A 13282-nucleotide genomic window follows, 5' to 3' on the forward strand; every position below is an offset into this window, starting at 1 on the left:
GAAGCAAATTTCCCCATAAGGTTCAATGTAATTACCGTTAATCCGTTCTGGCGTGGAGGACAGGGAGGCGGCTATTGCTTGGAGGGAGAGTCCCCCTCCCTACTACCATGTCTCAGGGGCGGAAAATGGCCGTGGACCACGTGTCAGGGGCGGAAAATGGCCACGGACCATGTGTCAGGGGCGGAAAAATGGCCGCGGACCGTGTCATGGGAGGGAGAATGGCCACGTATCCTGTTCGTCACCCGAGGCGGAGTTCGCAAACCGAGGCAAAATTTTGCAGCCGGAGCTGGTCGTAACCCGAAAAGTGCGTTAACAGAAGCGTTCGTAACCCGAGGTTCCACTGTATTTAGATCTAGATGACTAGGTGTTTGGTTCTGCTAGTCAAACTTGGCTTAACTCTGTTCTCAAAGCTTAGAAAGTAGAGATTCTCTGCTCCGGGTGAACCCTCCGGTCTATCTGACTGGATGTTCATTCTGGTCTCCTTTTGGACCCAAGGAGACAGAACGAATAGCGCAGGGAGGTGAATTTGTAAGAAACAGGAAACGTTGTGATGCTGCAGCGGTCATGCAGATGAGCCAAGCCAAATGTCAAAATGAAAAAGGGAACGGCGAGAACGGTAGCGAGATCTGGACACAAGATACGCGCACGGCGGCTTCGAGAAGACTCACCTGACGTCCAGATGGTAGTCCAAAGCTTCAGGACTTAGAAGCAGAAAGAAAGGGGAGGCATGCATTAAGCACCGGGACAAAACACGAACCGATCAATGTGGGAAAGAGGCTAGTCCCTGTGAAACCCGAGCAATCCCGGTGGCTTTTTCTGGACGTTGCTCTGAGAAATGCAATGCTTCCAGGCCACATCATGATTTGTTAGGGGCGTGCCAAACATTTTGAAGGCAAAACAAATGTTTGCCCTGAAACAAATATGTTTCAGCAGTGTTTCCAGACGGTTCCCAACAATGTGTCTGAAATGCAGAACAGCTGATTCATGCTTGAAATGACCCTTTCAAGCTTGAAATGGGGTGTCCTGAATTGAAAGCGGTTCAGATTTGGAATGGTTTGCACGGGGCTGATGGTTGTGGAGCCTGGAGAACCGTCCCTTATCCATTATTTACACTGTTAAGGAATTATTGTAATGGGCAGAACAAGCAATGGGTAATTAAGAACAATACAACTCAAAGTTACTTCAATCTTGGGTTAGAGTGGATGACAAAGAGGTTAAACCAGGGGAAGAGGGGAAGCAAGTAGAAAGTCAGACAAACCAAAAAAAACCCTTCTCGAATTAAATAGGAGGCTCTGTCACGTATCTCGTATCGTTATTTCAATTATGCAAATTGGGATTTCTCTCTGAAACTCATTCAAGCATTGAGACTCAAGAGCTGGGCATATATATATATATATATAAAAAAAGGGGAAAAAATGCAATCCAAGATTTTGAGAAAAGGGAACACCCCAACACTCTCTCCCCATGTAAAGCCTGTTGTTTCAGGAAAATGACCCCCAAACCAAGAGTCTTGGAAACAAACGGTGGCGTTTATTCAAGACGTTTCAATTCCACGAATGTGGAGAAAGTCTGTTAATTTTTTTCCCTTTGAATTGGATTTGAAGTCCCCTATGAGAGTTTTCAGCTCTAAAAGCTGAACAGGAACCCTCCATCTTTGCTCAAGCTGAGCTCACAAGCCATTTTGCTCAATGGTGACGTTTGGAGAATTATTTAAAAACAAAAAAGTTTGCTGAGCAGGGAAAACCCTCCAATGGATTAGACCGAATGGTTTCCACTCACTTCTTTATTTTTTTGAACCGTTTCTGGTTAAATACAGGTATCCTTTCCTTCGGATTGACACACTCGTGCATGCTCATTTTATCCCTTTTGAACAGAGGTGTGCTTTTAGCAAAAGAAGGGAGGCCAATGTCTCTGCCTTAAATCATTTTCTGCTTTTTCTCCCGCTTGCGAGAGAAAGGATCATGTTGACGTTTCTTTTCCAGATTCATTTGGACTTCTTTTCCCATTTGGGGGTGGGCTTTCTCCCAACTGCAAATTCTTTGGGTTTGGGGAGGGAGGCACGAAGCTATCCAGGATTCCGATAAACTACATCTCCATCCATCTTAGAATACTAATTTGTAACCTCTTAGAAGCAGAGATCTGAACGGTGGTCATTTGGGGAAGCCCCATCTGCACAGATCAGATTTAATAAAAAGCCCATTTCTGAGATCTCAGAAAGGTGAATGGGCTTCATTGAGCTAAGTATTCAGACTCATCCATTTCTAGAGCCGTGTTTCTCATGCTGGCTGGGAATTCTGGGAGTTGGAGTCCACATGTCTTAAAGTTGCCAAGTTTGAGAAACACTGATCTAGACCATGTTAGCAATACAGTAGCCCTGGGAACTTCCAACCACTCTAATTCTGTGGTCCAAGGGAAGGGTGGAAGGGTTGTCAAAGTGCCCTGGAGTTAAGTGAAGAGGTGACCACCAGCTAGGTCTTCTTCCAACTTCCAAGTCTAAATTCTCAAGTGACCCTCGGTGGGAAGAAATTGAAAAGATGGATCAGCAAGCAGAACGATGGCTGGTGTGAGAAAGTGATGGAAGAGGAGGTGCTAGGGAGGAAGACATTTTACTTACGCTGGTATCTCATTGGTCAGTTGGCTTGAAAACAAAGAACAGAAAGATGTTCAGGATAGAGAGAAGGAAAGAAAGGAGGAGGGAAGGAAAAGAGAACAACATATCCCATTCTCCAAAGGCTGTACTCCACTCCAGAAGTGGAGAGTTGTCAGCGGAGTCCCCAAAGCCCAGGATATCTGAGAAATCCTGGACGGGAGTTGGAGAATGACTGATCAGCCACGAATGAGACACACACACATGCACGCACAAGTGGGCAGACACAACAGGTTGGATGAACAGTGTCGTAAGAGCTGAGCGGAGCGCCCCTCTATAGAAGCAGCAAATCTGCAAACTGCGACGGCTAACGATGGGGCAGGGGAAAGAATTTGACTTTCTACTCTGCTCACAAGTAGCCAAAGAAAGGCGGGGAAGAGACACCATCCAACAGGCTAATTTTAGGTCCCCTCAAGGTTTGGAGCTGGGAATGGAGCTTCTGCGTTGAGTCCCTTGTTGAGTTCACAGCAAAGGTTTAATGGGTGGAGGGAGAAGGGATGAGCTCCCCTCCAAATTTTGGTTGCCGGGGTGGGGCTCCGAAGGACGGAAGACCTCTGGGGTCTTTGCTCTAAGGCAGTGTTTCTGGCTGGGGAATTCTGGGAGTGGAAGTCCACATGTCTTAACGTTGTTGGGGTTAAGAAGCACTGCTCTAGTCCCTCAGAGAGTGGGTGGGGCTTGTGGTTCAGCTCCGCCCAAGGGAGAAGGACCAGATTTTAAATTCAGGGCCCTCGGTGTGTTCTAACCTCTTTGCTCCCCCCCAATCCCCCCACCAGGCATTACCTCTTGGTAACAGCGTTGTGGTATTCGATGTAGGTCCTGCCGTCAAAGGCAATGGCTTCCGAGTCTCCGGCTGCTTTCTCGGTGATGACTGGAGGGAGGGAAGCAAAACTTTAGGACCGGCTGGCCTGTTCCACCAGGGCCAGGTTGCAACCCCCATAATCCCCAGCCAGGAAGGCCAACAGGAGGGTCTGTGTCTCGGCCATGCTTTGCGTGGAGAAGGCCCAGGATTTAGATCCTGGGTTTTCCCATGTCGGGCTGGAAAATATCCCGCTTTGAAATCCCACACCCAGCCCATCTTGAGAATATGGGGCTCCCTGCCCCCCAACTGTAATTCAGTAGAATGCAGCCCACTTGGGGCACCAACCATGTTGGGAAAGGCGGTCCACCCATTCTATGCCATCAAGGATCAGGCTGGCCGTGGAAGGGTTTGCCCGTGAGAGATCTCCTTCCAAGCCCCACAGCGGTCTTTCTTGTCAACCCAGGCTCACCTTTCTCACAGTGGGTCCCGAAGAAGCCCCTGGGGCAGGTGCAGTCATAGCCCTCCAGGAGGGGTCTGCATGTCCCCCTGTTCTGGCAAGGGCTGGGCTTCTGAGTGCAGGGATGAGAGCGGAAAGATGAAATCTCAATGGCGCTGCGGATGTTCTCCTCCTTCAGGATGGAGTTCCCTTTGATGGAGATCTGAGCCATTGGAGAGGGGGAGGCAAGCGAAAATTAAGGGGCTGATAGGCTTTAAAACAAACAAACAAACACTAACAGACTGCAAAATCCCACCCCAGGGATCAGAGAAGCCAACCTGACTCAGATTGGTGCCCTCCAAGTGCAATTCCCATAATTCCCAGCTGGCATGGCTAATTATCCCGCTGGGTGGTAATTATGGAAGCTGCTATCCCACACAGTCCTAGAAGACATCAGGATGGAGAAATCTGGTGTAATCCAATGACCTCCACAAGAAGAGAACTTTCAACCAACATCTGGTCAGCTTTTGGAGGACCTAGCCACCATCTTTCTAGTTAATGATTTCATTCTCAAATAGTCACAAAATTCCTCCTAGCACTCAGCTGTAAACTATCCTCCCCTTGGGATCCAGTCCTACCTACAGCAAAGAACCAAATGGATCCTTCTCTCTCCTCAGTGCTAAACCTAATCAGTTCTTCCTGCTTTTTCTCACCAGGTCTACTTCCCTAGTGATTCTGCAGTTCTGCTTGTCTTTCCCTCCGGGAACCCATTTTAACTTTTCAACAGCTACAGAATACAACTCCCTGCACCCTCCACCCCATACTGGCTGGAGTTCTTGAAAGTTGTAGTTCTACAACAACCAGAGAACCACCAGTCCCCCACTTTCAATCTATATCCTTCTTGGAACAGGTTCTCAGGAGGCTAACCAAGATGGCCTTCAAAACAAGAGAAGGTTTGAAATGGAATGTAGGGCTTCTTTTCTTTCCCAAGGCTAAAATTTTGGAAGATTCCCTAGCAAAATGAAGTGTGTATGTTTTTTCATTTGACGCAAGGCTTTAGGGGACACCATCGTGCGCTACAAAGCTATGAAAATCTCCCTTCCAAAACAACCAACCCAATGCAAGTGACCAAAAATCCACACCACCCATTTTTGATACAGCCAATGGGAAAGATGTCCCTTACCTTCTGAATGGCTCCATCAAAGCTAGCAGATACCGCCGCAGCACGAGCCAGTTTGCTGAAGTCAGGTGCTCCCCCAACATACAGGGGTTCCTTTAAGTTAAGTGAGGTGTGGGGCAACTGGATAAAAGGGAAGAAGGGGAGGAAAAATCACTGAGAATGGAGGCCACACAGACTGGAAGCAAGATCTTTCTCACTCTACTTTGGGACAGACGAAGCCAACGTGAGGCCACTACAATCAAACCTCTTTAGAGGTCCTTTATAGACTCATAGGGTTGGAAGGGACTTTGAAGGTCTTCTAGTCCAACCCCCTGACCAAGGCAGGAGTCCTCATATCATCCTTGAAGACTAACATATTTATTACAGTGCACTACAGCGTTCATGGAAGACAGTACCTTCATGGCTACAGTCAACTGATAGTTGATTAGACCATGTGGTATGAATAGGTGGGACATGTCTTCAACAAACCAATTTAGCAATAAACTAACCCAAAAGGTTTCTAGGCGTTTTCCTCGGTGCCTTTAATCTTATGTTAGCCCACAGAAGAAATGCTACCAATCAAAGTTGGTATTAACAAGGGATGAGCTCATTACAGCTGCGAGACCAACAGCAGCTACATTTTTTCTCAGGGCTCAATTCTGCCAAAGACGTTCTTAGTCAACTTTAATGTTGAGAATCAGTGAAATGTTTGTGGTGGGGAGAAAAGGACTCTTGCAGCTTCCCCAATCATAACCCACGGTTTTCTGAACCCTTACCTGCCCCTTCATCAAAGGCATCATCACTGTTTCAAAGTCACCGTGTTAAAAAGGAACTATCTAATGTACGAAAATGTTAATAATGGCAAATGATCCAAACTTGGTGGAAATGTAAAAGGGAGAGGGAACCAAACCAAAATAAAACCAAAAGTCATTATTGCGGACACAGATGAACCTTTGAACTAAAAAAAGGAAACTTCTATGCTAACGGAGGTCATACAATGGAAAAGGAGGGGACATGATGATATTATTGGCACTGGGATGGGGAAGCAAAAAAGGGTTGAGTGTGATGGAAACAAGATGAGGATGAGGGTCGATATACTTATCTCTTTACCTTACGAGATTTCTGAAATCCAGACAGCGAGGAGGAGGAGGAGGAGAGGAGGGAGGAGGAGGAGGAGGAGGAGAAGGAGGAAAATGGAAGGAAGAAACACAAATGGGAATCAAAAGAGAAAAAAGAGAAGATCAGTGATATGAGCCGCACCACACAGAGAGTCAAAAGATCCATTAACTCCTCATTAGCAGCCCACTAGGTCAGAAAAGGCAGAGAGGAGAAACAGATCTTTGGAGAAGACCAGGCACAAGTGAAAGAGATCCTCTGATTCTTTTTTTCCCCCAAGTCTTCTAGTCTTTTTACCTGCACCTCTCCAGTCTTCAGGGGAAAAGGATCTCAAGTGATCCTAAACAGAGGTGAGGGCAGCGGATGTCCAAAGGGGGAACAACCAGGGCTCCCGCCGGGCGAGAAACAGCATTCCCTGTATCAGACTGGTGGCATTTCAATTAAAATCAAACCACGGTGCATCAAAAGCTGTTTCCATCCTAGCCTAGCCTGTTTTTCAGGAGGTGGCCCCCGGCTTGCCCTTCGAAGGCCATGCGTGAGCCTCAGTCTGAAAAAAGCTTGCACATCGCTTCTTCACTGTGTTGCAGGTTGAAAAACCTTTCTCGTGTCAGGAGCCCTCTTTGCCGACACGGAACGGGGGGAGTCTTTGCAACAGGCCTTGGATTCTGAGATGCTGGTTGCAAATGGCACTGTGGCTTCTAAGGGGCCAATTAAGAGATGGAGCAGAGAGCAAAAAGGCACTCTGAATGATCCAGGCACAGAAAGGAGGAAAAACAAGAGGGATTAACTTTAAAAAAGTATTAGAAAGGCATGGCCTGGCATTAAATTGTTCAAGGTATTTTTGGAACGGGGAGGAAAGACCCAGTTTGCCCTCTTACACCGTAAGAGCTCGCCAAACAAAACGGATAGCGGTTCGGAACTGACAGAAGACAAAATGTCTTTTCACAGCCAGCTCTGACTCACGGTCCCCCGTGAGCAGGTCACCCTGCATGGAAAAGGATTTGCTCCCAGGCACAGTTGCACACGTCTGCAACCTCAGTGACGCTGGCCACCACCTTAACTAGGTTTGAAAGCAATTCAGGGTAGCCACAGACCTTTGATTTATGGACTGTCATAGCTATGGAACCTCCAGATGTCAGGGCAGGATACCTGTGTACAAAAGAGCTCCAGAGAGAAGCTATGAGAAAAAGGCTGCTGCTAAGGTCTTGCTCTGGGGCTTAGGAGAAAAATCTCGCCAGCTGCTAAGAGAAGCCGTTGGTTGTTCCAGGGTGACTGCCGATATTCCAGCAGTTGCATTCACACAACGCATTTCACCAGTGAAAACCTAAGAGCTCCATCCAACACTACGCTAAACCCGGTTAGTTTGAAGCTGGGTTGGTTTTTTGAGAGCTTAGCACTTCTTGCAATCCCACTCCCAACTCATTCATCATGTGAACCCAGAAAAGTGGGTTAATTTGAATGAAACGTATTGGGTGCAAACAACAAGGTACCCTTTGGGGAAGCCTACATGGGGGGGAAGGGGGCAAAGAGCAGAGGGGATGATTACAATCCTTGTTTGAGTTGAAGACGCTGCCCCCGAGGGATCCCAAGTTGCTCCAAAGGTTATTTTCGAGAGTGGCATTAATTTACCGGAGATTCACCCAGGATCCGTTCTCCGCTGTTAATCCTCATTACGCCTTTCCGTGCGTTCCTCTCCAGCGAAACGCTGACCCAGGTATTCAGAGGGATTGGGTCTCTGCTCCTGGCAGAAGAATGCAAGATAGGACACAGAGAGAAAAGGACAGAACAAAACTGGTTCAATCTGGCTGAAGCCATTAAGAGAAGCTGGTTCCCCAAGTCTACACTGGGAAGTTTGTAAGAATCAGCCACCAGTTGGTCAAAGGGTCATTCAACGCTCTTCTAGGTCAAATTTGTCAACACGTGCTATTAAAATGTCCGCTGTATCCCCAATGGCAATCAAGCTTAATACTCCCAATTGTTAATCATTTGAATTGCTGTTCTGATCAGGAGGTGGTTATCCTTGTCTTAGAGGTTCTTCAGAAACCCCTAAGAAGGTTGCAGAACTTCAATCAATATCTTTAGCTCTTGGAAGCTGTCTGAGTCTTCCTCCATGCAATTAATTGTTAGCGGCTAGCTGTTTTAGGATTTTCTCGCAATTTTTAAAGTTCCTTTTTTACAGTTACAATACAATGCATATTATACAATATGGTCTCATATTGCTGGTTACTCTTGGACCATCAATCCATTCTGACTGATGGACTGAAATTTGTCAAAGACTAGACAATACGATTCCATATGGTTTAGGTTTAATCCCATATTTAAAATCGGAGTTATAATGATTTCTATGAATATATAGTTAAAGCTTTTCAATCAAAGAGGTGAAATTTCAAAATCTTTTAATTCCTTTCGGTTTGTTTTCTTCTCTTCTTCCTTTTTTCCTCCCCCCCACAAAATATCCAAGCACAGTGATATAATCTGTTATTATTTGTAACGTCGTTATAAAACTCAGCGTTGTAATGACTTCATAAAACTCAGTACGTTTTTGGCTGATTTATTAGGTTATGATTTTACAATGCAGATTAAAAAATGTATTTAAGCTAAATTGTACCACGGATGCTTTAATTAATTTTTCATATCTTAGAAACTGTCAAGGGTTTTTCAATTGTGGCAGGATGTAAAGAAATGATCTAGCAAAACAGATTTTATATGTATAAAATCTGCTTTCCTAGGTTCTTTCTGAATCCCGTAAGGGCAGAAATGTGCCTTGTTTTTAACCTCAAAGATTGATAATAGAACATTTTCTTACTTGATCACAGCAGCTCCTTTGCCCAGGTCATATCTGTACTCCAGGTATCCATTGTGAAGGGCCAGGGAGATAAAATCTCCTTTCCCATCTGTCTTCTGCCCATTATAGAAAATTAAGCCATTTGGATTTTTTGCTAGGAACACAACTTCCATGGCCATCTTATCCCTGTGGGATTAGACAGATGAACATCAACTTTCAAATCATTTCCCACGTCCCAAAAAAAGAAGAGAAGGGAAGGGGAAAAAGTAGGGCGCATGAATATTTCATCTGGAGATTTGACTTGATTCCCAGTTGAATCAGACTGAGAATTCAAATCCTCTTGCTGATTCCCAAACTGAACTAGATGCCTCCAAACAGATTTAGATCGTGTCTATGCTTGTCAAATGCCACCCCTCATCAGTCTGGAATCCTGAAATGAACCGATTCAGCATTTGAATCAAATCAAAGCCCATCCTTCATGAATCAAACAGGACCATAACTCTGAATCCACTGATAATCTGAATCACGTTTGGCCCCAATTCACACATCCCCGGAAGAGGAATGAAAGAAACGAGAAAGAGAAGACTAGAAAGACGTCGAAAGAGAAAAAAGGAATGAAAAGAAGTCCTATCTTTGGAGTGGGACCAGGGAGGTAGTGTGAACGCGTCACAACTCTCTCTCTCTGGGACAAAGAACGGCATGGTCAAATAGAAAAATATATATAATCAGAGGTTTTCAGTTCAACTGCTAACATTGTGCCTGAATCATTCCATATTTTTGCCATTTCTGAAAGCTTCTTTTCTAGCATTGGGTCCCATTTTCTTGAATCAGCGAGGGCGGGGGGAGAGAAAAAAGAAAGGAGGAAGAAAACGTACTGTAGGTCTGGCACGAAGGTCTGGAGACCGTTCAGCTCCAGGTACGAGAATCCGTTGAACTCCGGCAGGAAAGGCACCGTCTGGTCCAGTTCTGCAACTGAGAGAGGGAGGGAAAAGAGGCGGCGTGGATAATCCAGGAGGCATAACGAAAGTGACCTCCTGTGGGTGTGCTTAGCTGTGGTTTGTTGAATAAACCGGGTTCATGCCATTCGCTAGGCCTAGAGAGCTCCTACGAAAGGGGGACCAAAAATGGATAATGTTCCTGCATTTCCTGAAGGAAATGTAAAGCTACTCTTGGTTGGGGGAATCCTTAAGCGTATTTGGAAGCAGGACAGCTGAATAGCGAAGCTTGCTTGACGTTCCACCCCCTTTTGCAAAGAAACGGACGAAGGCCCAGGGTGCAATTTTGGCAGACGCGTAATCAGAGGAACGTCGGGCTCCTGAACTACCTTCCCTGCAACTCTGATTTAGGCTGCAGGAGCCCGTTGGCTAAGCTAAGCGACTTGCCACTCTGCTTTGACCATTTGCCCCCGTATCGCTGCTGCATCCTGGCCTCCTCCCACCCTTTCCGACCTTCCCTGGCACCGGTTACCTGATTCGCAAAACTCCCCTCCTCGTCCCATGGGGCATTCGCATTTGGATCCGCCTTCTGGCAATACCAAACAGGTGGCGGAGATGTGGCATGGGTTGGGGTCACAGGGGTTTCTCTCATCAGCACAGGTGGGCCCTGCGGGAAGCCCAAAGACAAGAAGGCACGGCGTAGTTAGGCAGCTTTTAAAGGATTCCTGGCGGCATTCATTTTCACAAAGGTGGGGAATCGGGAGGAAAGCCCTGGCCCCCTCTGCGCAGAAAACTAGCCAGCCAGGGGAAAAGACAGCCTCCTTGCCTTTAGAAAGCTAGTTCTGCAGGGAAGAATGGGAAACGAGCAAAAAAGTCTCTCTCCCTCTCTCACACACACAGAGGGTCTGCCCACCTGTATAACCATGGAGACATTCGCAGTGAAACATCTCTGCCTCCATGATGTGACAGAGACCGCCGTGGTGGCAGGGGTTGGGCTGGCACGGGTTGTTGCCACACTCGCCCACCCCGCTGCCGTAGAGCACGTCGCTGCCTTTCTCCCGCAGGTCGTACATCTGGTTGTTGACGTCCAGGAGGCGGATGCAGCCCTTGAGGCCCGTTGGCACCGAGGTGCGCTCGGCCACCCTAGGATGGAGGCGACAGGGCAGCTGTCAGAAGGGTTGGCTTTTAAGCCTCAGAGGTTGGCTTCAGAGAAGGGCCTGGAAACTGAGTCTCACCGTTAGCCCAGCTGGCCCAGGAGCAACCAGGGCGTGGTGGGCTAACGGCGCTTCCAGACTGAACCCCAGCGTGTTCTCCCCTGAGACATGGGACCTACGCTTGCCAGGACAGCCCCCAGCTCAGCCTCCTTTATGCAATTTCCTATGCTCAAAGCAGCTATGGGGCAGTGACATTAGGAGGACAACGTCGGTTGGGGTCTAGGGCCCTGCTTGTGTCGTCTTCAACTACCAAAAGGGGTTTGAAGATGCAAGGTATGGCCTCTGGGGGAAGCTAAGCAGGTCTGGGCTAGGTGGCGTCTGGATGGGAGAACAGCTGAAAAGCCCGCATTCCCCATCGATTTTCAAAACGTTGTATTAGTGTAAGAACGAGTAAACGGAGCCATATGTTTCCATATGATCTTGACGTAATAATACGTTAACGGATTTGCCCTAGTTCTCCATTCATATGATATGGAGCTCTCTCCTTTCCTTTCCTTTCATGTTAATTACTATTATGTATTCATTCCTTTTTTGACTGTATAATAACTGCTGTGTTGCTACTAGTTTTTCTTCTGTTTATTATATTTTGGTTGTTAGAGAGTAATAGAAAAAAGGAAAAAACCCAGAAAACCTGCTGATGCCTATTCTTCCAGGGAACTAAGTGTCCTGCTGTGGATGCCTATCTGTGGATGGCCCCCCCAAATGACTCACATGGCAATTTGATCTTCGGGTGCCCCTCCGACAAAGAGATCAGTGTCAAGGTTTAGCCCATCCGTCCCACTTGGGCTCTCGCCAGTGACGTGTGGCTCTCCATCCACGGAGAGCACGCCGTTCCTCCGGTTCCGATTGACCACCAGCTGATGCCACTGGCCAGGCTCGACGGGCACCTTGCTGGTGATCACGCCCGTCCCAGAGCCAGTGTTGAACCTGGGAGAGATTGGACACAGGTTTGACTCATGGTTACTGAACAATCACCCACCCTGATGTCTAGTTCAAGGAGATTTAGGAAACAAGTCTTGAATCCTGTACAGTATGGCTACCCGCAGCCCTCTGCTGTCCAGAAGTGCCTGTTGGGAAGATGCGTTGAAGGCTTCCAGGGCATCTTGAGGGGAACCACAACAGTATCACTTTGAAGGAAAGAAGGATTGAAGGGTTCCTAGCACAGCACAGCACCAATCACCCCAAATCCTTCTTGAGAGTAGATTGTGACCAATGGGGCTGGATCAGTCTAAGGGCCCATCTTGTCCAACTTGTGGACTATCCATTGCTTTGGGGAAGCTCACATCCGTGGACTTCCTCTTCACAGCTTCCCAGTAGCTGAATTTAAGGGATATTGTTAGCTATCAAGATTATCCATCACAGCTGGGTCTCTTCTTTATGAATTTGTTCAATCCCCCCTTTAATTCTAAGCTGAAAGTCCCCCTCAATCACTGTTACCGATCAGGGTCCACCTGATCCCCCTGGAATTGTGATAAAGAGGACCAACCAAGATCTGGGGTTGACCTTCTTCCAAGTTCTCATCTTCTACTCTCACTGAGTCTTCTCTGCTGGACAGCTCCCTGGCCTTGCCACGAAAATGAGAGTCTAGCCATGGAAATGTGGTGGACTCTAGACATTACCAAAGAGCCAACTGACATGTTTAAAGCAAAGGAAAATGGTGGCATTCCAGCTGCCTCAACGTCCTGCTGGTGAACTTCCCCTTTGGGCATCTGGTTGGTATCCAACCACGCGAAGAGCCCATTGGTCTGATCCAGCTTCAAGGAAATTCTTCCAGCCCTACCTCTCAGCTGCTCCTACCACGAGAAGTCTGTGGCCTATCAGGCCATCCCTCACCTGAGCTCCACAAATCCGTTCACCAGAGCCAGGGAGATGAAATCCTTCCCGCGGTTCTGCCCGTTGTACAAGAGCAGCCCGCTTAGCTCAGCGGCTCGGAATTCCATGGCGATGCGCACGGTGTGGTAGGCTTTCATCATTTTGAAGGCCAGGTAGGACTTCCCACCAAAGCTGGGGATGAAGTATCGGATGGCTGCAACAGGGCGGGGATAAGGGAGAATTCAAAAGCAAAGGTGCATGTTAGGAGCAAGAGGAAGAAAGTGGGGAGGCTAAGGGGAGGGGGGGATTTAGCCTGAGATCCTGCAGTATTTCTTATTCAAGCAAGAGCTTTTGTGTCTACTGGGATAAAAAACCCTTT

General features: G+C 47.3%; 1 protein-coding gene across 1 annotated transcript in view; it reads right to left on the minus strand.

Annotated features, from left to right (window-relative positions):
* Nucleotides 1–13282, minus strand: part of AGRN (agrin) — a 155728-nt gene that overhangs the window by 8655 nt on the left and 133791 nt on the right. The window contains exons 24-33 of the mRNA XM_088136758.1: nucleotides 12925–13117; nucleotides 11803–12018; nucleotides 10791–11020; nucleotides 10410–10544; nucleotides 9818–9914; nucleotides 8964–9128; nucleotides 7787–7898; nucleotides 5066–5182; nucleotides 3916–4105; nucleotides 3428–3515 (exon numbers count right to left, since the gene is read on the minus strand). Of these exons, the coding sequence (XP_087992884.1) occupies nucleotides 3428–3515; nucleotides 3916–4105; nucleotides 5066–5182; nucleotides 7787–7898; nucleotides 8964–9128; nucleotides 9818–9914; nucleotides 10410–10544; nucleotides 10791–11020; nucleotides 11803–12018; nucleotides 12925–13117 (1543 nt within the window). The remainder of the gene's footprint in view (nucleotides 1–3427; nucleotides 3516–3915; nucleotides 4106–5065; nucleotides 5183–7786; nucleotides 7899–8963; nucleotides 9129–9817; nucleotides 9915–10409; nucleotides 10545–10790; nucleotides 11021–11802; nucleotides 12019–12924; nucleotides 13118–13282) is intronic.

This window comes from Python bivittatus, unplaced genomic scaffold (assembly GCF_059951505.1).
Source record: "Python bivittatus isolate LINGU-HERP-01145 unplaced genomic scaffold, Pbiv_v1 ctg000090_np1212, whole genome shotgun sequence".
Lineage (NCBI taxonomy): Eukaryota > Metazoa > Chordata > Lepidosauria > Squamata > Pythonidae > Python > Python bivittatus.